The 23,781-nt window shown below is 56.2% G+C and overlaps 7 protein-coding genes across 7 annotated transcripts; 4 read left to right on the forward strand and 3 right to left on the reverse strand.

The window, feature by feature from the left end:
- The first annotated feature begins 661 nt into the window (after positions 1-661).
- Positions 662-6,148, forward strand: KVR01_004819 (uncharacterized protein). Its single transcript, XM_044791984.1, has 6 exons — positions 662-2,510; positions 2,849-3,109; positions 3,162-3,351; positions 3,406-3,888; positions 3,943-4,179; positions 4,236-6,148. Exons 2-6 carry the CDS (start codon positions 3,011-3,013, stop codon positions 5,102-5,104), a joined length of 1,878 nt encoding a protein of 625 aa, XP_044646983.1. The 5' UTR covers positions 662-2,510; positions 2,849-3,010; the 3' UTR covers positions 5,105-6,148.
- Positions 6,149-8,340: 2,192 nt separating this feature from the next.
- On the reverse strand, positions 8,341-10,270 carry KVR01_004094 (25S rRNA (uracil2634-N3)-methyltransferase). The gene is made up of 2 exons (XM_044794581.1): positions 9,757-10,270; positions 8,341-9,696 (listed from the first exon to the last, which is right to left on the reverse strand). The coding sequence occupies exons 1-2, from the start codon at positions 10,193-10,195 to the stop codon at positions 9,272-9,274; spliced, it is 864 nt and encodes a 287-aa protein (XP_044646258.1). The 5' UTR covers positions 10,196-10,270; the 3' UTR covers positions 8,341-9,271.
- A 1,370-nt stretch (positions 10,271-11,640) lies between these two features.
- KVR01_004280 (uncharacterized protein) lies at positions 11,641-17,159 on the forward strand. The gene is made up of 3 exons (XM_044783599.1): positions 11,641-12,540; positions 12,636-12,731; positions 12,805-17,159. The coding sequence occupies exons 1-3, from the start codon at positions 12,103-12,105 to the stop codon at positions 15,697-15,699; spliced, it is 3,429 nt and encodes a 1,142-aa protein (XP_044646444.1). The 5' UTR covers positions 11,641-12,102; the 3' UTR covers positions 15,700-17,159.
- Positions 16,024-18,279, reverse strand: KVR01_004044 (uncharacterized protein). Its single transcript, XM_044787368.1, has 2 exons — positions 17,999-18,279; positions 16,024-17,926 (listed from the first exon to the last, which is right to left on the reverse strand). The coding sequence occupies exons 1-2, from the start codon at positions 18,061-18,063 to the stop codon at positions 16,990-16,992; spliced, it is 1,002 nt and encodes a 333-aa protein (XP_044646208.1). The 5' UTR covers positions 18,064-18,279; the 3' UTR covers positions 16,024-16,989.
- Positions 18,280-19,305: 1,026 nt separating this feature from the next.
- On the forward strand, positions 19,306-20,170 carry KVR01_004063 (uncharacterized protein; the record flags this gene model as incomplete). The annotated part of the gene is made up of 2 exons (XM_044787263.1): positions 19,306-19,843; positions 19,911-20,170. 2 exons carry the CDS (start codon positions 19,306-19,308, stop codon positions 20,168-20,170), a joined length of 798 nt encoding a protein of 265 aa, XP_044646227.1.
- Positions 20,171-20,667: 497 nt separating this feature from the next.
- KVR01_004430 (uncharacterized protein) lies at positions 20,668-21,346 on the reverse strand (the record flags this gene model as incomplete). Its single annotated transcript, XM_044782876.1, has 3 exons — positions 20,668-20,738; positions 20,797-20,902; positions 20,990-21,346. The coding sequence occupies 3 exons, from the start codon at positions 21,344-21,346 to the stop codon at positions 20,668-20,670; spliced, it is 534 nt and encodes a 177-aa protein (XP_044646594.1).
- Positions 21,347-21,731: 385 nt separating this feature from the next.
- Positions 21,732-23,495, forward strand: KVR01_004258 (uncharacterized protein; the record flags this gene model as incomplete). Its single annotated transcript, XM_044789670.1, has 1 exon — positions 21,732-23,495. The coding sequence occupies one exon, from the start codon at positions 21,732-21,734 to the stop codon at positions 23,493-23,495; it is 1,764 nt and encodes a 587-aa protein (XP_044646422.1).
- Positions 23,496-23,781: the final 286 nt, after the last annotated feature.

Below are 23,781 nucleotides of genomic sequence, written 5' to 3' on the forward strand. Positions count from 1 at the left end.
CTTGATGCCCACTACAGTACCACCACAACGGTGGGAGAAGGCATTCAATGACTCCACACCAGGCATGTGTTTCTCCTCAGGATGTTCCCTGGCGCTTGTGGGAAGGAGAGCAGCCGCGCCGGCGACCCTGCTGTGCGATATCGAGGCTGCCGCCGGTGCCTCGCAAGCCCGGCCCTGCCTCACACCTCAGCCTTTTGCTAACAGTGCAGTGGCTGCAGCAAGATCCTCAACCAGCCAAGCTCGGCTGCTTCTGACCCTGCTCATCCTCCACGCGCAGCACCAAGTACTCCGTACTCACATGTACCACCGCTTTGGTCTTGTGCCCCGGCACCTCTACACAGTACGGCCATGGCCCCAGGGCTATCAAGGTGTGCTGTGTGCAACCCAGAGGCCAAACCTGACAATGGCATGTCGATGCGCCTTATCGGCCTCGGTCTCTATGATGTCCCTAATCTGCTGACGGGCGGGCGAGCCGCGAGGCGTAGGTTCGGGCAAGCAGCTGAGGTGGACATTCCCCTTCAAGTCTCTTGCCTTGCACAAGCCGGAATTTTGTTACCCGGCCCGCGAGTATCAGCAACTGTCTTGCTTCTTCTTCTTCTTCTCCCTCTGCTAGGTCCCCTCTCGTCACTGTGCGACTCGCAGCCGATATGGGCGCGCGCGCCGTATGCCTATCGAGCTACCATGTACATGCTGCAGCCCGCCATGCATCAGGCAAAGCCCTTCCACACCCTCGACCAGTCGCCGTGTTCCCCACCCAAACACAGGCTCTTGTTGGACCACTTGCTTCCTCCCCCAGCAAGTACTGTTCGGCACAAGGTGTCATCACACCTGTCCTTGGTTGACGTTATAACCAGGGCGTTCCGTTTGGCAGACTTTCCACCCTCGCGGCACCCTGCCTGAGAGGGCAAGCCTGTTTACCATCTCCATCTTCACGGCTCTTCCCCGACCACCACTCCGGTCGCAGTCCAGTAGACCGACCTTGCCGAGATCCATCTGGTGCTGTTCCCCGGTTTTACGATCCCATAGAAGCGCGGCCTCTGCCCCGGTCGACGGTTGAGATTCAGCACCTGTCTCCTGGCCCATAATACGCACTGGGCTCGGTGGAACCCACTGTCTCCTGCATGGGACAAGGGTCGTAGCCCTCGCATGTCTTTTTCTGTTTTATCTGAGTATCCTTGCCTTGCCCGACCACAAGGGACTCACTCTCCATCACACGTACAGTACATATGGTGGCACTAGCAATCTTCTTGACATACATTACATTACATACTCCCTTCCTCGCAGTCGAGCCCAGCTTCTTGGCCCATCTCCCGCCTCCTTCCTCTCCGTGCGCCGGAACGAACCAGGCCCCAGCAAGGCTCGATCGCTCCTCTCGGTCGCACAGCCAACGGAACGTATCTCCCATATTGTTTGCCGCCGCAGGCGTCAGTACAGTCTGTCTCTTGTCGCCATCCCACTTTGTGCCTCATTCGGTCTCCGGTCACGGTTGATGAGCAGCGGCCTGGGGCCAGGTGACCTAGGACCCTCCGTCTTGCTGCTTCCACTTCTTGCCTACGGACTCGGCTTCAGTGCGTCTCTAACTTGAGTTATACGACTCGGTATTGTCTGTTGGTATTTACATACCTTGTCAGTGAGACTCCACCCGTCTGCCATCTGCCGCAACCACTAGGCCACCCTGGTGAACACAGATTGGCCTGCCAAACACGACAGGAGAAACAATCCGGTCATCTCCTTCCCTCACAACTCATTACGCGGGGCTGTGCGGTTTGGTGCAGTCGAGTTCTGTCTGTCCCACTCGATCCTGCGCGACACGATACTTCACCCGACCTCTCCGAGGCCTTTTGAAAGTCTTGCCCCCCCCCCTTCGCTCACCTCGCCTTCTCATCGCCGTCGGCAGGGCGTCCTAGCCTTTTCGTTCCCGCCAAAATCAGGCCGCTTTTGGCCGTGTCAGCTTCGACAGGGTGTTGAGGCATTAGGGCACTTGAGCGCACATCGTGTCTCCTTCACTCAGGATACTCATTGCCATTTCTGTGCTGGGAGGCCGTCCTGGGCGAGTGGAGAGCAGCTTTCCGATGTTTCACAGCCGTATAGCAGACAAAGAAGACCGTGACGCCCGCTTCTCCTGGCAACTTGATAACAGCGAAGTGTTCCGTCTGTCCAAGCGCCTGTGCAGGGACCAGCAATCCTGGAATTGGCCGCAGCAATACGGTCCGATCTGACACAGGCCCTCATTTTGTCTTTGTTGTCGATGGGCCTCTTTCCAAAATTTTGATCATTCCCAGCAAGGCATTTCCCAGCAGAGGCTCGATACTGTCGATCGTGCCGTCGCCAGGGTTCCCAATTTGGCGCATATCCGCTTCCCGTCATACTCGGCTTCAGCAAGCTCCCGCTCCAACAGACACGCGAGACCTGTGCCAGCGATCTGCGGGTTCAACTCGACCTGGCTGCTGTCAGGAAATTTGCCGTCCGTCGAGAGGGCAACCAAGGCCATCGGCAGTTGTTGTCTCCAGGTACGGCCTGCTTTCCTCAGTCTTCCTTGCCCTAGACATACCCTCGCACATATATCAGCCATACACGCCACTCAAGCCGGTCGGGATCAGTCACAACTCTCCATGGGCCGTTGCTTTCTTTCATTTGTATCGACACTCAAGCCTAGACTCTTTCCCCGATCCTGTACTCGTTTGGACATGGCTATTGCCTGTCTCACTGGCAAGCTTTAAATCTTCAGCAGATAGATCCTTGGGGTGCGAGAAGGAGATCAACCAAGGTCTGCCTTGCATCAACCCATGTCTCCATGCATCACTTTCAGCCTCACCGATACGATAGGCCATTGCTGATCAGCTCTCAGTTTATGTATATTCAGTGCCGCTCTTGCCTTTGAGACGCGTGGCTGCTTGTCATCGCATAAAAGGCCATCAATAAGGAGCAGGACGTCTCTTGCCTTGTCACATCCAGAGCGCATCCAGGGTTTTGATCTTTCGCCTACAGCACATATCTCAACTTTACCAAGATGGTTCAGCCGACCCACCCGTCGCGCCTTTGGCATCCGGCCGAAAGGATGCCAACCAGGATTCCCAATGATCCGATATATGAATCTAGGGTTCCTATGGTAAGACAGTACACATACTAGTCCACGTTCAGGATACTCATGCCCTACCTAGGATATTTGCACGATGTTTGACGAATATTGCAACATCCCACTCAAGCATTTTATTATGGCAGGAATCAGAGATGACGGACAACTGGTGAGGTTCACCGGGCCAAAGGAGGCTGCAACTTCGGAAGTCCTGTCCAAGTACATTGATCTCGACGGATACCAAAAATGGTACACGACTGGAAGGGTGATGCCAAGTAAGAAACCGCATTTCGAATGTGTTCGCACGGTCTGACTTTGTCTCGCTCCAGCACCGAGCCCTGCGTACGAAGAAGGCTATCCTGCGCATGGAGATCCAGGTAGACCTCACATGAGCTCCGCATATGGCGGACGTCGGCAGTATGACCGACGGCGCGCCCAGGGGCTCCTTGGTTACGACGATGAAGCCTGCTATAGGACTCGGAAGAGGCAGAGAGGCGGGTTGTCGGGAAGGAGAGATGTCACTTTGGACGACGACCTTCCCGCAGTCCAAGTGGTACTCTCCAAGAAGGGCATCCGAGTCGGCAACAAGGAGGAGGTCTGGAAATTCTGCGACCAAAGATTCAAGAACATACAACAGACTGCTTGCAAGTTGATTGCCAAGGCATGGGTCAAACTGATCGCACCAAAGAAACAGTCCAACCACCCTTACACAGGTGCCGATGCAAAGGCTCCGGACTGGTGGCCGAAGCCTTGGGGCACATCGAGAGACGAGAAGGTCCGGCACAAGGAACCAGACCATCTTTATAAGCCTGGTAGGTCTCGCGATCCCCGAACGCCAGCCCGCGGCTCAATCTGACCCAATACAGAACGTGTTTATCTCTTGAACCATATTCTACACATGATCACCGAACCGAACCATCTCCAGCACAAGGACATCCAGAAGCATGGACTGAACGTTAGCAAATTGGAGGAAGCGACCTTTGAGGCGCTCGGAAGTTTCTTTGGGGATGTCGAGAACCCGAACAATGCCAAAAAGAAGCCTTATCTCAGAGAGATCTTCAAGGTGGCTCGCTACGAAGAGCGATTCAAAAACGGAGAGATAGGTACGACGAGCAGCCAAGCCGCAAGCCTCGTGCAGGTGCTGACAGAGAGTTTACAGATGCCGAGGTTGAATGTATGGTCATGGCTGATGACAAGGTCCCCGATAATTACCAGTCTGACGATGACGACGACGACGTTCCCAAGGAGGATGACGACTCCGAACAAAACCCAGCACCGGCTAACGATCCGACCCCGAAGACCGCAGACCACGGTCTGATGGTGGCTCCGAGCAGTGAGCAGAGCCCAGCCGGCAACTTGCAGGGAGGCCCTTTCTTGGGAGACCTTCCGGTACGGGGTCCTCAATACCACCACCAGCCGTCGATGATGCAGCCAGACCTCAGTTCCGGGCATGCGAGCTTTGTCGAGGGCGGCGGTTCGATGGCCAACCAATCCGCGATCCAGCAAGCAGCTTCCATGCCGTTACAGGAGAACTTTCCAGATCCCCACGCCACAAGCCGTCGGCCGTCACTATACGCCTCACCATCTGAATATGGCAGTGCACCGACATCTGCCATATACCCGGGCTGGCAGGCGACAAACCCGCCAACAACCCCGTCAATGTACTCGTCTTTCGATAACCAGCAGCAGCAGACGCAACAATCAGGATCCTATGTGCATCAGCAGCCTGTACCGCTCACACAGACCCCACAATACGTCGAGGCAGCATCTTTCGATAACATGCAGCGAGGCTCTTATGACACAGGCCCTGCGAGTATCTATCGGACGACGAGCGTCCCACAAGGCTCTGTCCACTCGCATGCGACCCAAGGTTTCCCAAACTATCTCGCACAGCAGCACGACCCCAGAAATCTGTCCGGGCCCAGCTTGAAGATCGAATCACTAGGCCGTGGACAACTCCACGATGAAGGAGGCAGCAGTTTTGAGTATGCCGGGAACAAGAATCCCAGCAAACGGTGGAACACGTGAATGCGATGTTGCAAGGGCAACTTTGTTTGACCGAAGGGGCAACTGGATACTTTGGGCCGGCTGACGTGATTTCCTCTTACACCAACATTCGGCTTCGCAGCCCTCATTTGATCTCGGTCGCGATTCGGCGACATTCATGAACAATCAGCACAATTCGCGTCGGCTTTTTGCAAAAAGTTTTCTTCCGCCTCTACAGGAATAGATGGTATTGGTATGAGCCAGCGGCTGGATAACGACAGGACAGCTTTTTCCTCCTCCTCTTCTTCTTTCCCGATCCAGCATTTATTCGGACACCCAAACAATCACAAAAGAGAAAAAAAATCAACAATCTGCCGAGCATTGGTGCTACTAATTTTTCGAACGAGCGTGTTTCACAGACGGTGTCTGCGCCATACAACTTGGACGGCATAGACGAATATGAAGGAATGAAACTTGGTGCCTGGTCAGACATCTTCCTCACCTGGGGACAGTATGACAGGATAAAGTGCGTGTGTTCCAAGATTGGGAGTGCCCTTCCCTCTCTGGTGAGGGTGGATTCAAGGGAAGGATTGGCTCTCGTGCTATTTCTGGGTCTACAGTCAGAAAAGGCCTACACATATGGCGTTTTCCATGATGGATGAAATTTATAGAGACAAGGAAGGGAAGGCGAGGCCTCCAAGATCGACAACGAAGCACATCAGGATAAAGTCCCTTTTTTTTAAATCCCTTGAATGGCAAGGGTAAGGGCGAGGATTATGGGCGCTCAAACAGGATGACGGGGTCTTCTAACGTGTGTCAGTCTTTTTTTGTCGTTTCTATTGCTAGTTAGGGACACCATTAATTTACACCAGCCAAGCGAGCATTTCAACTTGATTCAACATCTCTTTTCCTCCCATACTGATTTCAGACCTGGTGCGCATGTACTATAGGTGGATGCAAGTAGATCCGCTGAGGACAGCTTACCTTGCCAGGACTGAGCAATTGTGATGGTCTCTTGTCTAGAGGAACGCCCACGTCAGTCGAGACCAGAGATCTCTCGGCTCTGCAAGGGTTTGTCTCTTTGGCTGCGGTTTTCTGTGCTCTTTATGGACGTGATGTGGTTTGCATGGAGTCGTCACCTGGAGCCAGCAAATTATGTTGGGTCTGTCTCTCCTTACAACGGCGCTCGCGACTTCTCTCGACAATTCACATCCCGATTGTTTCATTTCATAACGCTCGATCATTTTACTGTGGAGAGATGAATCTTTTCCGGGTTGGCTGATGGGAGGGCTCATCGCGGCCGACTAATCCTTTCCTAGGCAGTCCCTTCCCTTGCGGCCGTGCTGACCTTCTCTTGGGAAGCAAGCATGTTCGCCCCCGGCGCATGGTGGTGCGCGCAAAGGGGTATGAGAAGTGATCAGGGCTTTGCGACCAGAGCCTGTTACCTGGCTTCCCGGGCCAGCCAGCCCTGTCCATGGCGCCTCCTTGCCACCACCGCGATGTCCTCTCATTGCCACATGCCCATGTACGTGGTTCTTTGTCCGTATCGTTTCGTAGTATGTACCCCGACCCCCACTGCCGGACAGTTGATGCCTTTCATTTCAGACGGACCAGCACACCAGGATAAATGGCCTCACCAGGTGCCTCGCCACTCACGTAGCCATGGCATGAGAGGCGGGCTGCCAGCCGCCAACCACATGAGGTTGAGCGCGCTCATCTGTTGGCGTAGACCCATCTGACTGATTCAACTGGTCCTACGTTCTGATTCTCCCCCATGAGGGAGATTAAAAACACCAGCAACGAGCCCGCTGGTGCTGTTTTCCCAGCCCACAATGTAACCAGATGCCGTCCTCGGGGTCGGGGAACACCCAAACCGAACAGCCCGAATCTGTCGAGCCTGCATAGCATACCTTTGCTCAATCTCACTGACAGACCTGTTGAGGGGCTCCAATCATCAGCTGCTCTTTTCCTCCCTCGTCCTAACCCCCTCCCAAGCGGCCATGTTCACCCGGCCCTCTCGCTCCGATCTCGACGCCATCTCATATGCATACAGATATACTCAAGGACGGTAGCGACAAGCACGCTTAAACAAACGCGTTTTCACAGTGTGAGAGGCTAAATAGTTGTTTGTCACATCAGCCTGAGCTGAATGTGAGCCGCCCACGCATTGTATACAAAAGAGTGTGCATGTGTGCATGGAGCGGACGCAACCTTGGAAGCACACCAACGCAGGCAACAATCACCGCGGCAGCATCCCATCAGCCCCGGGCTTGCGAGATCCTACCCCACGCTTCCCCAGCACACGTATTGCATACAAATGCCACCCCAAGTCGCTTCGGTGTTTGTATGCATGAAAGGTGCCCTCCTGGGGGGTTGGTTGTTGGCGGGGCGAGCGAGGCAGAACCACCTTGCATGTTCCTGTGGCCAAGCATTGGGAAGCAAGCAAGCAGGCAGGCAGACGAACGGTACGTCGACGACCTCGCCCGCGTCCCATCTATTGATCCTCCCACCCCTCGGAGCGACGTCCTCGCGCGCCTGTTGGTTCCGCGGGTATATGCATATGACAGCTGCAAGGGACGGCTCACACAGGGAAAAGGTTAGGTGGGCAGCCCACGGCGATATGCACGCGACAGGCACATTTAGATGTCTTTTTCGGTCACGGAAGTGGTCAGTCAACACTCAGATGCAGTATCTATTTGCCTTTCCCCAACGCGAGACGGCGAAACGTCCGCCTTGTCTGGGACACAGACGTTCGAACCGTTTCTCGAAAGTTTGGTGTGGTAGCTGGGGATGGAATAAAAGGCATATTGAATCTGCAATGCACCCAGGATGGGGTACGGCACCAGCCGACGAGCTTATATGTCCGGATATGTGAACAGGAGAGCATGTACTTGAGGAAATGACCGGTCACTTGCATGACGGCTCCACGTTGGGGATGTCGAGGCAAGCGAGGATTTTGTGGTTTGAGGTCATCCTCGAAGCAGCCCTGGTCACTGATAATGTAGCCAACAAGTATTCAGCGTGGTTTGTCTGCCTGCGTTTGCATATATTGGAAAGTGGGTGTGTATTCGGACGTGGTCAGTTGGTGTGCAGGTGTGTTGCGTTGCAGGTGCTGTGTAATCACGGCTGCGTGCAGACGAGGCTCGGACGGTCGCCCTGGTAGTCTGCCAGTGGTGATGTGCAGTGTAACTGAGGCTGGTTGTGGATTGCGGGCGGGATGAAAGCCATGCGTCTTTCTGTTGTGATTGTTGGTTGCTCTACTCGCCGGTATTGAATCTTGTGCTGTGAACCCAGGCTGCATGTGACAGGTCGGCGTATAAATGGAGGAGGTCCTTGCTCGCTCAAGAAGGTTGGGCAGCTGGCATCGTCTTCTGTGGTCATCGTTCTATTTGTTATGCTAATCTATTGATTTTTCAGGTTCGGTCTAGAGATGACTCTTTGACAGGGCCGGGCGCTATATCAAGGCTTTCGGGGCCTGTCTATGTATCGATTGGCCGTCTCCATAACTCTGTGAAGATGAGCGCGTGAGGTTTGATTCGTTTCTGGAGATCTCCACATGTGTCACAGCCTTCTGACGAGGACGTGAGACGTATATGTGAACACGGGAATTCCTCACGAGTTCTCAAGTACGGAGCTTTTTCATTTGTGTTGTGGTTATTTCTTTCTTGATATTTTGAGACTATGCCCTGAGAACCACCCGCTGTGAGTCTGGCCGGTCCAGCAAATAATGTTTGATGTTCGTTCAGTAGAATTTTGAACATATAGAAATGCTGTCACTCTGGAGAGTCCCTCGCTGCGACCTTGAAGCCTGTCCATCGGACACGGACTTTTAGCCGCATGTGACTGATCCATTCGCTGAGCAAGCCGTATCGTGAGCGTCATAGCGAGCTGTAGATTGTATGACCATCTGGCATGATGATTGTTGCACGGGTGGCCTTGTCATCTTGAGTAGTCGACTTGATATTGGCCATATGCCTCGAACGCCACAAAGCCAATGTGTCAAGAAGACCCTTTCATCGCTGACCCACTCGGTTCGACTGCCGACCCGCGCCCTTCTGGACTCCCAGTGGCCCGCACAAGCTCGAACAATGCCCTCCATATTGGTGATTGCAGGTGAATTCTCTCTGTGTCGAAGAGGAGATTTCAGCTTGATGATTACTGGCACGGCCAGATTCGAGATCGTAGCATGATTTTGACCCCGGCGCGTGTTCAATCCGAATCGTCGCTGTCATCATCATCCCCCGAGCGCTTGCGCTTCTTGGAGATCGGCTTCGGCACCTCGTCCTTCCGCACAAAGACATAGCTCCGGGCGGCGCGGTCCTCGCCCTTCCAGCCGCCGCCGACGTCCCCCTGCTTGTTCTTGACGACGCCGAGCGTCCTCGCGTGGTGATACCCCGGGTACGCGGAGGCCTGGAACCGGAAGCTTCGCTCGACCTGCAGGCCCGCGTGCCGTGCCAGGTCGCGGACGTTCCAGAGGGTGTAGGGCTCTCCCTCGAACAGGGTGACGATGATGGTCCCCCCCGGGGCCAGCGAGAGCAGCGCCCGCTTGAAGAACTCGACGAGCAGCTCCTGGTTGTACCGTACCTGGCGGTTCACATCTGTGCTCTTGCCTCCCACGTGGGGGAAGTTGAATACTGCGCGAGGGTGTGGTTAGCCATGCTTGCGGTGGAGGTGGAGGGGGAAGAGATACGCACTTATCCTGTCCATGACGCCCACCGACTCTTTGCCCGACTTTTTGGCCCAAGGTGCCATCTTCTTGGCATCTACGCCATATGCGACCTTGCTTCCATCAGCCTCGATGAGGTCGATGTTCTCCTTCACATGAGGGTACTTGGCAGTGAGCTCCTCGAGATCCTTCTCCAGCACGGTCGCCGTGACATTTTCGCAGTAGTGGTGCTCCACAAGTGCCCGTGAGAAGCTGAGATCGCCCTCACCAACGAGGAGGATGGAGTCTTCGGGAGAGAAAGGAATAGTGGGCTCGAGATCCCGGGCCTGAGTTTTGGGGTTGCTGCTGTCGGGCTTGGCTTGTGGCTTTCCGGGTTTTTGGGTGGTTTTCTTGACCTTGTCCTGGGTCTTGTGAGAAGCTGGCCTGTGCTTCTGCTTCCCCGGGCCGATCTTGCGTTTCTTCGACATGTTGTCTAGCGACAGGTGAACAAGTCAGGAATGTGGTGTTGGCGACACACGAATAAGTCAGAATGGTCCTAATTAGAATCTCATGCATTGAATGAGTTTCAATGAGCCCTCGCGGCCGAGCCCGCTTTTCGAGGCTAGCCGGACCCTTGACCCCAGAAATAGAAGGGCCAGGGGTATGAGCCAATCATAGTGGTCCGAATGTTAACGTAATCACGGCAAAGTATCCGATACTTTCGAACCAAGGAGCTACTGGACTCATACTGTTATGACCGTTTTCCCGAGGTTATGGGTCAGTCTTGGAGCAGGGCCTCACACGGACAAAGTGAGATGCAGGTCACGTCTGGATCGGAGGTGGAAAAGGAGGCATATTTAGAGATATTACTGATGTAAATAGGAGAGTCTGGATCGGAAATGGCTGTGGCTGTTCCGAAGCCCCATAAAATGGCGACAGCCCCACCGTTACGGCATGCGACGCGAGACAAGATGCCCCGGCTCCGTAAATAAGGAGATACCACAGTATGGGGACTCACAGTCAGGTGCGCCCCTCATAAATACCAGAGCAGGATAAATAGACTATGGCAGCTCACCGGAGACAATAACAGTACTATATAAATTCGGAGATCCAGCACCTCGGCGAAAGGAAACCTTGAACAGAACCCAAAGACGAGGCCACTCGAACTGCCGTTGGAGAACCGGCCACGGGAACAGCGAGTGCCCCTAACGGTCTGATGATTAGATGCATGCGCTCCTCAAGCAGGCAATGAGAGACAGGAGAAGAGGAGGCAGGGCCTCATGCACAGATAGAGCGAAAATGCTCTTCTGGGAGATTTAGCTGCGGATTAAGTGCGACAGGTGAGCTCTTGAGGCGACCAGGAGCTGCTGCCGATGCTGGACCTGCTATGACGCCGAAGGACCCTGATGGGGCTCATCGAGCTGCAGCCCCAACCACATGTATGGCGGGGGCCCATCTCGAGCCTATGTGAACGATAGGAACGGGTTTTGTATACTTCAGAGTAGAGTTGAGCAGCTGCAAGGACCAATTCAGCCAGCTCATTGTGACCAAAGCACCAAAGCAACTAAGTAACGGGCCAAGGGACGGACAAGGCGAAGAGACGAGTGACGGAGCACGCTCAGCCGTGGCCGTCAGTCACCCAAATGCCAACGCAGCACACCACTGCCGGCGAAGGAAACGGTTGTGAATATATCAAAAGACATCAGACAGAATCAGCCCAGGAATAAATCAATGCCATTGTCTTCCTCAGCACAGGCTGCAGCTTCATCCCGTGGCGACGGGGTGTCGAAGTCAGGTTTTTTTGTTACCCAAAGCGGCAAAGTAGGTGCTGAGTTCGAAAATCTCCGCAAGTACCTTGTACCTCTGGCCCAGCAGCAGCCACCAGACAGTAGCGGATTGGATTGGATCTCCTTTGGCATTGACACCGACATGGCGACAGCATCAGTCAAGATATCCTGACCACCGTCGCCCCGAACAGCCCGTCCATAACGTGCGGCCGTTCTATTGAAGCCCTCGTGTCGCCCTGTCGCGCTTGTTGATCTCGTCGACACGGCCCCGAGCCCGTCTTTGCATTCTGCTGTCATTATCCTGCGAGGCGGATTAGACCAACACACACGGCCAATCCGTCCACACCAGCCCTGCCCGGCAGCCATCGCATCACTTTCTTCCTCACAGAAACTACACATCGCCAGCCCGGTTTGGCCACTCCTCCAACTCTTCCAATACATCGCAGACATTATTCACCAGGCCGACGGCTGCCCGCCAGGTCCCCGTTTCTCGCCTTCTCTGACACGCACCATTTCTTGCACCCTGTCCTGATTCCCTCATCTCACCCAATTGCCCCCGTCTCACCCTGCCTGCACTTACTTACAACCTCACCATTTTGAATGGCACCATGAGTGACCCTGCTCCTCAGCAACCCAGCCCGGTCAAGCGAGGCCGAGGCAGAGGACGAGGCTCCTCAGCTAGGGGCGCCGCCTCAGCTCGCGCTGGCAGAAAAGTCACAGCTGGTCGACGGGGCCGTCAAAAGATCTACGAGACGTCTCGCGCCCAGGCAGCCCACGAGCGTCAGCGCGATCTGAAAAATGCCTATGCTACCGTGGCTGCCGCAATGAAACCGGCCCTCGAGGAGCTTGCAGATCGGAATATTGACTTGCTCAAGTCGAGGTTCGACGCACACCAGGAGGTCGACCAGTACACCGACATCACCCGCTTTCTCGACGAGCGACTCCAAGGTCGGCTGTCGGAGCTTGACGCAAAATTGAAGCTCAGCACCTCGACCGCAGAACACGAATGGAACGCCAAACAGGTCTACACCGGCGAATCATTCCACGTAAGCCCTCAATCAATTAATCACTGTCGCTTTCATTGTTTTCCTTCATGCTGTTCCCTCCCCACCCCCCGGCCCACCTGCTCACATCCTGCCAGAACCGCTGGGATGACCTCGTCGAGGACTACTTCGACGCCCAGCTCAGACGCCTCGACATACTCGAAGCCCTGCAGAGAACGAGGGATCCCGTCAACGTAAGTGCCCATATCCCGCTTCAATGCCCAAGACTGTTCCCATGACTGTTCCCATGCCTGACCAATGCACAAGAAACTGGATCTCTCCTGGAACTACAAGTCCATCACCACAGAAGAGGCTGCCGAGCAGGGCATCTACCGGAAGATCTTCAAGGGTGTTGAAGTTCCATATCCTCACCTCCATCCAGAGCTGGCCTCGGAGGCGAGCAAGTCTAAAGCTGCGCGTACCCCCATCAAGCGCAAGGGCCTAGACCTCCTCGAGGGTCAGCCCACACCTAAGCGGCCGGTGAGCTCCCTGGACAACAAGGCCGGCGCAGACCTTCCCCGCCACATTGGTGGCCTTCTCTCTGCAGTCGCACCTGATGAGCCTGCAAGCCAGCCTCCTTCGCCTTCACCTGTTGACGATAATGACGACAACCAATCACCGCCAAATGAGCCGGCGACGGCGACCCGTGGCAGGAAGCGGAAGGTGATCCCTGCACGGTCACCATCGGCCGAGGCCGAGGAGTCCGATGCTGGCGAGGATGAGACCATGCCTCCGCTTCCTAATGGCGCAGCAGAACCCGACGAGTATGGCGCAAGGCTCATCAATAAGAGAGCCAGGGCTGGTGATATGCCTAACAACCGTATCATGCTTCCACCACTGTTTGAGTATGAGCCTCACGAGATCGGCTTCCGCGACTCCACCAACGACAAAAGCCGTGGCGCCACCAAGGCCAAGCGCAAGAAGTTTCTGGGCCAGCCAAACTCTAACGCCATGTTCTTTGACCGCACACTTTGGACATACGACGCCACACAGTACGCCGACGGTGACCTCGATCCGGACTTGATCGCCAAGCACAAGTTGCATCCCAAATACGGCCTGTTCATGGAGAACTCTGTCAACGAATCAGAGTCACCTAGGCCGTATCAATCCGGCTGGAAACCTACGGTGTTTGTTCCACCTGATGGCAAGATCATCCACACCTCCCGGTCAATATCTAAGGCCAAGGCCGAGGGTGCTTATGTCAAGAAGACGCTTAAGAGCATGCTGAGCCGGTTCATGGCCCAGGAAGACCTGACAGAGGACGATCTCTACGACCCAGAGACAGAAAGGCTGTTGAACGAACGCGAAGACATTCGGATCAAACTGGAGCAAGAAGAAGATGAGGCTCAAGACGAGCAAGACCAGCAGTTGGGCGCCCATAACATCGACTTGCTCGTCAGCGCTAGCTCTGCCCTCGAGTCTCGAGACGCGCAAGAGGCTCAAAGCATACGGGAAGCGCAGACTGTCTCGCCTGCCCTGTCACGACCTTCGACAATGTCAAGACCATACGACGCAGTCCGAGATATCTTTGGAAACTCCAACTTACCTCCTGCTACAGCTTCAACCCCACCTGTCGAAGACAGCTCGGCCATGAAACTTCTGGCAGACATCGCCATTAGAGATGCGATTGAGCCGCGCAGCGAGCCTGTACCAAGCTCCCATCTCGAGGAGCCGCCGCAAATTCCCATCCAGATGCCCGAGCCAGTCCGTCCCAAGCAGCTGCGGGACCCTCAAGAGCTCGTGCAAGCGGATGAGGCGATGGAGCACCCGGACTACCCTGACCCTCAGCAATCCGGCCAGCAGCTGGCTATGCCTGAGCACTTCATGGGTGGAGACCGAACGTACGCCGCGCAGCCTCATCAGAACTACCACGACCCGCAGGTGCCACAGTCCCCCTTGGCGCCGCCCGAGCACTTTACCTATCGAGGTCACGAGCGGCAGCATGCAATGCCACCGATGCAGCCTCCGCAATCAGCACCTGTTCACCAGGCACAACATCCCCCAGCAGACCATCCAGAGGCATATGCATACCGAGATGGGGATACTCCTTACGAACAGCCACCTATGGCACGACATTTGCCCCATCCGTCCGACGAGCGGTATGTCCCCGTACCTAATACTGACGACGCGCTCTTGGACCCCCAGCTGTTCGAGGATGGTGAAGGACCAAAACCTCCCCAACATCAGAAACCACAACAAGCTCAGCCAAAACAGCCGTCGCAACCAAGCTTCTTTCAAACCGCGCTCAATTCCCCATCCACCCCGACGCCGCAGGGGCCGCCTCAAGCTACGGATCATCATGAGACTCATCACCTACCGCAGTATGCTGGGTCATATGTGGCCCCTGCTCCAAGACCAGCTGCGGGTACGGAGGGCTCACCCGGACGAACACCATTCAGCAACCCAGCTGGGGCCGAGACACAGCCATTGCCACCGCTGCGACCCCTACACCGTGGGTCAGGTTCTGGTCAGCTCATGCACCCGATAACCTCTGGGCCTCAGCCTGGCCAGCACAACGCGATGAGCCCCAATGACCAAGGAGCGCATTATCCGCCCCCGCCTCACCACCAGGCATATCCAGATCAGCCATACCCTAATGGATATGGACCGGACCACCCCTTGATGTCTACAGAGGCGGGCGCCAGACCAGGTTATATGGCCCAGCCAGCGGTACAATCGGGCCATCAGCAGCCTGCACCTTATTCCGCGGCACAAGTTGCATATCCGCCGGGGGCAGCAATTGGCGCTCAGCATCAAGTGCAGTACGATCAGGGCCCCGGCCAACAAGGGCAGGCTCTGCAGAGCCCTCCTCCGTACCATAACACCCACACGGCAGTCTCGACTTCCCCAGGAAGACGAAGCGGCAGCATATCATCCACCCGCAATAACAGCAGCAACAACAATAACAACAAGCAGTACCGCGAGATCAAGCCCGCTCCCCGGCAGGCCGAGACGTGGGACAGCAACGGGTCGGAGCTGCGCACCCTGATGTACAACCCGTATGAAGGCATCAGGGACTACTCTGCCACAGCACCACCGCCGTCCCACGGCCCCACGCAGATCAGGGGATGGACGCACACGACGGGGAGCAGGAAGTCGCGTGGTAAGAATTCGACGGACTCGGCGACTGACTCTTTGCCGGCCCGGGAAGAGAAGAAGTAGGGTTCTTCTTCCGGCCAGCAGAGGGCACAGTCAGAAATGTTGGCTCAGCCAAGCCGCTCTCCATTTGTGCCTATCATGCCAGCGCCCGCGAAATCGCCGCCCACTATACCGTCCACAAATTCAGCGCCGAAGCCAAGGCAGGCTTACACGATCGATGCCCTCCCATTGAAAGGTCTCACAACGAAAGAAGCCATAGGGCAAGGCCCCCAAAAGCAAGAGACGACTCAATCAGGACCAGCTCAGGGCTCACGAAGAAAGCCATCTTGGGGCCCAGCAACACGCCCACCAACCCCTCAAAGCAGTAGCAAGAAGCGAGGGACAGCTGACAAGGAGGAACGCTCCAGACGATCGGCTGAACGCCAGAAGACTGAGCAGCAAGGCCCACCCGGCTCTCCACCAGCGACAACGCTCGGGTTCCGACCTGCCAACCGTGGCCCACCTTCTTCGGAGGACCTCGAATTGGCCGGGTCTCCCAAGAAAGCCCAATCAGACTCTGGAGGCGAGGAAGCTGAAGGGGATCCATCCTCGCCGCAAGCAACTGCATCCAGGCGGGTGACTGAGCTGAGAGGGCCTAGAACGAGAAGATCTTCCAGATCATCGCCGAGACGGAGCAGCTCGAGGCTCAGGAGCGGTCTGAGTAAAGAGTGGTCGATGGACTCGTAAAGCATGTCATGGATCGGGCATTGGGGGTCGCGGCACCAGATGCATTGGACAATTCCCCCCATTTTCCTTACCCATAGTGTTCTCCCTCATCTCTTTTCTCATCATCAACCACATTTTCTCACAAGCACCAGCACAGCAGATTTTGTTGCTGTCGCAAGGTCCCTTTGGCAAAGAAAAGCGCGCCGTTCTTGTTAGAGTCATTTGGACATATGCATTTCGGCGTTCAGGAACAACCAAAAAACCAGGGCATGTACAGGTCACGGCAGAGGGAGGGAAGATACCCTTCTCGGCGCGATTGTTTTATTCCTTTTTCCCCTTCCCACGTTTTCCTCTCACGTATACCTTTTTTCCTGCTTTTCGCCCTCTCATTGCGGATCGTCTTTTTTATTTATTTCCCAGACACGGATAGTGTCTTGCAACAGGCCAGCAGCCACGGCCTCCGCATTTACAGGTCAATGAAGGCATCAAAGGAGGGTAGGGATCTAGCAAGCATGCTTTAATAATCAAATTCTAACGAAAAGAGCACGACCTAGCGCGCTCTTGTGCGAGTGACATGTCAGACATGCCCCTGCATCTGTACAACGGGACCTCGTCCTGTGTCTCGTCGTACGATCCAGTAGAAATCCCTCAAGCCGAAGCAGCTGCCAGCCCGCTCTTCTCCGAGCTCCTCTGCTCCTCGAGCCTCTTGAGCTCCTCCTCCTTCCACCTCTCCTGGATGCGCAGCCTCTCCGGGACGATCCCCTCCCGCGGATGAGTGATCTCCCACCCCTCAAGGCCCACCCCTTCCTTCCCCAGCATCCTGAGCGTGGTCCTCTCCACGAGGCTGTACTCGGTCCCGTCGTCCCTGTGGAACCGGAACGGCTCCCTGAGCGCGATCGGCGGGTTCGTGATGATGCGCACGTGGCGCAGGGGGTTGCTGGTGCTGGCGTGCATCATCAGCGGGTGCAGCACGTACACGTCGCCGGCCTCGCCGCACACCTCGACAAAGTCCGCGTCGTCCGCGGCGCGGGCGGCCACGCCGCCGTACCATGCCAGGTCCCCGTCGCGGCGGAAGTCGATCTTGAAGCCCGGGTCGCCGCGGGGCACCATCAGCGGCGACACGCCCTCCGGGTGGTCGCGCAGGTGGCGGGCGACCTCGCGCATCCCCGGCGGGTAGATCATGGTGCCGCCGCCCGAGGGGGGCACGTCGGTGAACAGCGGGACCACCAGGAGCCCCTGCTCGGGGCTGTCGAGGTAGTGCACGAAGAAGTCGCCGTCGACGTGCCACCGGGGCAGCTCGCGCGGGGGGTCGGGCTTCCCCTCGCGCTCGGCGGAGCCCAGGTTCACGATCAGGCTGTCGCGCCACTGCCGGAAGGCCGGGTCGATGCGGTCCTCGCCGCCGCACAGCTCGGCGATGGCGGCCCAGGCGCGGGGCGCAAAGTCGCGGGCGTCAAAGGTGTTGTGGTGCGGCATGTTGGTCCAGACCCTGTGCCATGTGGACTTGTCGTTGGGGTCCATGCCCAGGCGTGTCCAGACGTCTTTGGTCACGTCGGCTGCTTGTTCTTTGGTGAAGGCCCTTGGGATCCTGGAAAGTTCTTGTCAGATATTTGTCCCTTGAGTGAAAATAGAATGCGATCGACGAGGGCCGTGAGCTTACTTGAGCCAGCCATTGTTGAGAAAGTGTTCCTTCTCTTCTGCAGTCAGGACTGGAACTACACTCATCTTGTGGGATTGATCAATATGTCTCTAATAGGAGGGAGGTGATCTGTTGGATGTGAGAATGTAACAATAAATTGTTAAAGACTTTCCAAGATTGTTGGATATTCGGTAGCGGGCAGGGCGTAGTATTCCGAGACCCATCCTCATGTGCAATATATATACTACGTGCATAGTCCAGCGGAAGCTAAAGCACTACTGCCGCGTGGGCATGCAGCCGACCATGGACATGATCTCTGGCAGTTGTAAACGTAAAGGCGCGGGTAGGTGGGGCCCATTGGCCTGGAGATGCACCATTGATTTATCCAGAGAAATGTTATTGGACGAAGCCCATGACAATGCGGGAGGTCTTCTCGGGTGGCGGACCCGGAATATGGGGGCTTGGGGTGTAAGCCACGTCCGAGGCCAAACTGCGAAACTGCATATTCCTCTGCTGAATCGGATGCAGCTCCTTCACGATGCTTCTTCTCGCACGCCGAGCTTATAAGACGGCCCGGAGGCTCCGCGGGGCCACGAGACCATCAAGCCTGGCCGTGATCGGACGACACGCACACATTCCAGGTTCTGCTTCTCTGTGATGGTCGTCATCAACGTCTACGGCCGCCGGTTAAATGCAGCTAACGACTTGACGTTGATCGCGCTGGAGGTATCGGTCGAGCCGGGAATGCTCCGGTCCAACAGAGATATCATCAATGCTCTGGGAGTACCCTTGTTGGAAATTGAGGCTCATTGTCACATAGTTGCAAGTGGAGTTGTGGTTGTGAGGAAATAGGCAAGTTGTGCTTGAGGAACACTGTTGTGGCACAGGTCGTTCACAAGATCCCTGTGCAACCGTGTTGGAACCAAGAAAGCAAGTACCTAGGTACTGAGGTACATTAGGATGCACTCAGGCACAGGCTTGCGACTAGGCTGGGGGACTCGGAGCAAGGAGCCGGTAGTGGGCCTGTGCAGCACCAGAGACTGGGGAAGGGTTTCACCGCCCTCCTGCTTTGGGCGGGAAGCTCCAATCAAGCTGTGGCAGTATGCTCCTGACCACCCTAGAGCTTCACCTCTCAGACGACCACAGCTCAGACTCGTAATTCCTCCAAACAGAAACTCTCAATCCCTTCTCACCGCTGCCAATTACACCGAAATCTGTGGCACATCTATCCCTTACCTGACCGTATTGGTCTCTAGAGTTCCGTGCCAAGGCATCTATCGCACACGGCCAGCGCGGCCAGCTCACCCCTCCCCTCCCCGATCGCCAGCATGTCAACAACACCGCCTGGCGCGACGAGCTCGTCGCAGCCACCCAAGATCCCTCTCCCCTTCGAAGCGAACCAACCACAGACCATCCGACTATACCCTCTGTCCAATTACACATTCGGCGTCAAGGACTCCCAGCCCGAGGAGGATCCCAGTGTGGTCGCCCGGCTCAGACGGCTCGAGGAGCATTACAATGAGCATGGCATGCGGCGAACCTGCGAGGGCATCCTCGTCTGCCACGAGCACAACCACCCGCACATCCTCATGCTACAGATCGCGAATGCATTCTTCAAGCTTCCCGGAGACTATCTCGCCCCAGAAGACGACGAGATCGAGGGCTTCAAGAAGAAGCTAGATGCGCGCCTGGCGCCCACGGGCGGCCTGGCAGAAGGGGAGACGCCGGGCCAGTGGCAAATCGGCGACACCCTTGCCCAGTGGTGGCGCCCGAACTTCGAGACCTTCATGTACCCTTTCGTCCCGGCCCATGTGTCCAGGCCGAAGGAGTGCAAGAAGCTTTACTTTATTCAACTTCCACAGCAGAGTAAGTCGCATCGCGCCACCCGCACTCAGCCCGTTGACTGACCGAATGGTCTCTCTCCACATGACAGAGGTGCTTAGTGTGCCCAAGAATATGAAGCTTCTGGCCGTCCCCCTGTTCGAGCTCTACGACAACACTGCCCGCTACGGCCCTCAGCTCTCCGCCATACCCCACCTGCTCAGCCGCTACAACTTCGAGTTTGTCGACGAGAACAACAATGTCGTTGCCCAGACCCCCGGCGGTCAGGCGCCAGACGGGTATCAGCCCCAGTCCAAAGTCTTGGCTGGTGGCGACGACGTGAACATGAAGCTAGAAGATGTGCCCGAGTAGAGTTCAGGTCCTATCCTAGCATTCTGAGAAGCTTCATGACGAGGCTCAACACAGCAGCACACTCAAGATGTCAGGGCAGGAGGCCCGGTCCTTCGGATGTGTGGCGCCACCATAATCACAGCCAGCACCTCTCAGCATGGGTGCTGGGCTGTTGAGCGAGAGTTGAGGCGTATCGGATTCGTTTGTGTGGTTTGAGGTCGAGGCATTATCACAGCAGTCAGCAGTCATATACACCTTGATGATATACATAATACCCAAGTGGGCGCCTACGTGTTGATTGCAAGCCCTTATTACTCATGATTGGAAGTAGCAAGGGGTCGGTCTGGAGTAGGGCATTGCATAGGAAAAGACCAGTCATCAGCCAAGTTCAACTAATAGTACTTGGGTAACAATGATAATGACATGGGCATTGCTTTGCAAAATGGATGCTCGCTCCGGGAAGCAATTTCAATCCAAATGGTTGACCACATAGAAATGTGTGCAGTATGCTCTGGCTTCTATGCCTTTTCTCCCTGAATCGTTGCAACAACACGTCTCTGGTGCTTCATTGCCCGGAATTCAAGGTACCCTAAAGGGTGATGGTCAGCATTCTGTGGCAGGTGGGCGAGTGAAGCTGTAGGTCTTACAAATTCCTTGCCAGGTGCCTGTGGCCAGCTTTCCATCCCGGATTGGTATCGTAACGGATGCGCCGACTAGTGCCGACTTGATGTGAGCCGGCATATCGTCCGCGCCCTCGGCCGAATGGCGGTAAAGCTCCTCTCCCTTGGGACCTTCCTCGGGCGCGATCCGGTCCAGGGCATCGCTCATGTCTGCTCGGACGTCGTCGTCCCAGTTCTCGTTGAGGCTGAGCGCACAGCTGGTGTGCTGTATGAACAGGTGCAGCAGGCCGACCTTGTACTGCTTCAGCTCCGGCAGCGAGCTGACGACGTGGTCCGTGATCAGGTACGAGCCCCGCGACTTGCTGGGGAGCGTGAACTGTTTCTGGAACCAGGAACCCATCCTGATGTCTGCTGTCGGGTCGCTGCCGCCGCTGTTAAATGCTGGCGTTGAAGAGAAGATGAGGCTGAGCGGGAGGGTCCAGAGGTAGTGGAATACCCCCGGGAAGAAGGCGATGAGGATGAGCAAGAAGAAGAGGATCGTGGTGGTGTGTGAGGCTTGGGGTGAGTTTGGGACCATAGTGGTGGGAGGGAGTAGTCTACTGTATGAGGGAGCGATTTGATAACGGGTGGACGTCATTCGCGGGGCAGTTTCGGCGGGTCGTAGAGCTCCCTCCCTTCAAGGGACCGGGGGCTGCAGTTAGGTAGCAATTGAGGATTATTTTACACAGGCACCCAGGTACGACACGACGGGGACTTCCAGTCTAAGGGTTTCTAGCAGATAAATAGTTCAGCTCTAAGCCTGCCGGCGTATTTGATTTTGGTCGTCAGACTCCAGATTTCCACTCCACGTTTTCTTTCTTACCCTCCCATCACCACCACCACCACCCACGACTCCCATCGACGTCAGTACATCTTTTATCGCGGCTCGAACTGCGCCCCACCGCCACAACTGCGAGGCAACAATGAGCGACAGCGAGGATGTCGACGTCGAAGCGCCGGAGCTGGCGCCAGATGACCCGATGCGAGCTTTCCTCCCGACCTCATTCGGGAAGAAGTCGAAAGATGCAGACATAGCGGCGCAGATAGACCGCAGCAAGAGGGCCGCGGAGAAGCCAAAGGACCAACCACAGGTGAAAGACGAAGGATCCAAAAAGGGCTCGAAATCTGATTCTGATGGCGACAGCGATGACGACGACTCGGACAACTCGTCAAGCGACGACGACGACGAAGATGAATTCCCCGTCTCTCACGAGCTCGTCCTCAAGACCCACGACCGGACCGTCACGAGTGTCTCTGTCGATCCCTCGGGGTCCAGGTTAGCCACTGGCTCCCTGGACGGCACCGTCAAGCTCCACGACTTTGCCTCGATGACGACCACCACCCTGCGCGCCTTCCGAAGCATTGACCCCTGGGAGACGAAGAGCGCCACCACGGCAGCAGAGTCATACCCATTGAACCTCGTCAAGTTCAACCCGCTGGCGGGCGGCGGCGGTTCACTACTGTGCATCTCGTCACATCCACAAGCCAAGATTCTGTCGAGGGACGGAGACATCCTGACGGAATTCGTCAAGGGAGACATGTACCTGAGGGATATGCACAACACAAAAGGCCACGTCTCTGAGATCACAACAGGCACCTGGCACCCGACCGACAGGAACCTGTGCGTCACAGCCGGCACAGACAGCACCCTGCGGATATGGGACATCAACAACAAACGCAGTCAGAAGGAGGTTATCGTTTTCAAGTCCAAGGCAGCTGGTTCGGCGGGTCGGACGAGGATGACCGCAGTGGCATGGGGTGCGCCGGCCCAGGGCGGGAGCAACGCCTTGGTTGCCGCTGCTCTGGATGGAACACTGGTGATGTACAGTGGCAACGGCCCATTTACGAGACCAGCTGCGGAGGTTCGAGACGCCCACAAGCCAGGCACCTGGACTGGTGGTGTGGACATCAGCTCAGACGGCCGGATGGTCGTGACGAGAGGCGGCGACGGGCTGATCAAGCTTTGGGACACTCGCAAGTTCAAGCAGCCTCTGGTGTCGGCCGAGCACCCTTCTACGTCGGACAGGTTCGCAATGACCAACATCAAATACTCGCCCAACTCGGCGGCAATCATCACCGGATCTGCGACTGGCCACCTCCATATCCTCAATCCCGGCAATCTCAAGGCAGAACTCGTCACACCGATCACGCCGGGCGTGCCGTTGATCGTGACGGAGTGGCATGCGAAGCTCAACCAGATCATCACGGGCTCGGCAAACGCAGAGACACACGTCCTCTACAACCCGTCCATGTCCCAGCGCGGCGCGGTGGACGTGATGAGCAAGGCGCCCAAGAAGCGGCACGTCGACGACAACCCGGCATTCACGATGGACCAGACGCTCGGGCTGTCGGGCGACAGCATCATCACGCCGGGGGCGCTGTCTGCGCAGCACCGCAAGGCCGGGGTCACGGGCACGGGCAAGTCGCTCGACCCGCGCCGGCCGCAGGTGCAGCAGATCACGCCGTTCATGCGCAGCCAGCCGGACGAGAAGCACATCGAGGAGAACATCCCGCTCAGCAAGATGCTGCACGAGGACCCTAGGGAGGCGCTTCTCAAGTATGCCGACGTGGCCAAGAAGGACCCGCTGTTCACAAACGCGTGGAAGGAGACACAGCCCGTCACCCAGTATGCGGATATCAGTGATGAGGAAGAAGAAGGTCCTGATAAGAAGAAGGTGAAGCGATAGATGGGCTACGGTGATAATCCAACTCTGTCTATTGTGTTATGGATATACAGCAACCAAAAGCAGTAGTTTGCAGCAAGCAATTTCCTCACAGATGCAGACCCCTGCATTGTTTTACATGGTCTCTGGAGCAAGCTACTGTGTATGTCCGTCGCGGGCGATACATATGGCTGCTGGCCCTGCAGTGCCTCTAATAGTACTCGGCCGCCCGGACGCGACTGCATGGGTCGAGTTCGAGTGATGGCGTAAGCAAATGCAGGGGCTGGATTTGAGGTAGGCTATCCGTGCT

The sequence above is a fragment of the Diaporthe batatas genome (assembly GCF_019321695.1).
Source record: "Diaporthe batatas strain CRI 302-4 chromosome Unknown Contig00004, whole genome shotgun sequence".
In the NCBI taxonomy this organism is placed as follows: Eukaryota; Fungi; Ascomycota; class Sordariomycetes; order Diaporthales; family Diaporthaceae; genus Diaporthe; species Diaporthe batatas.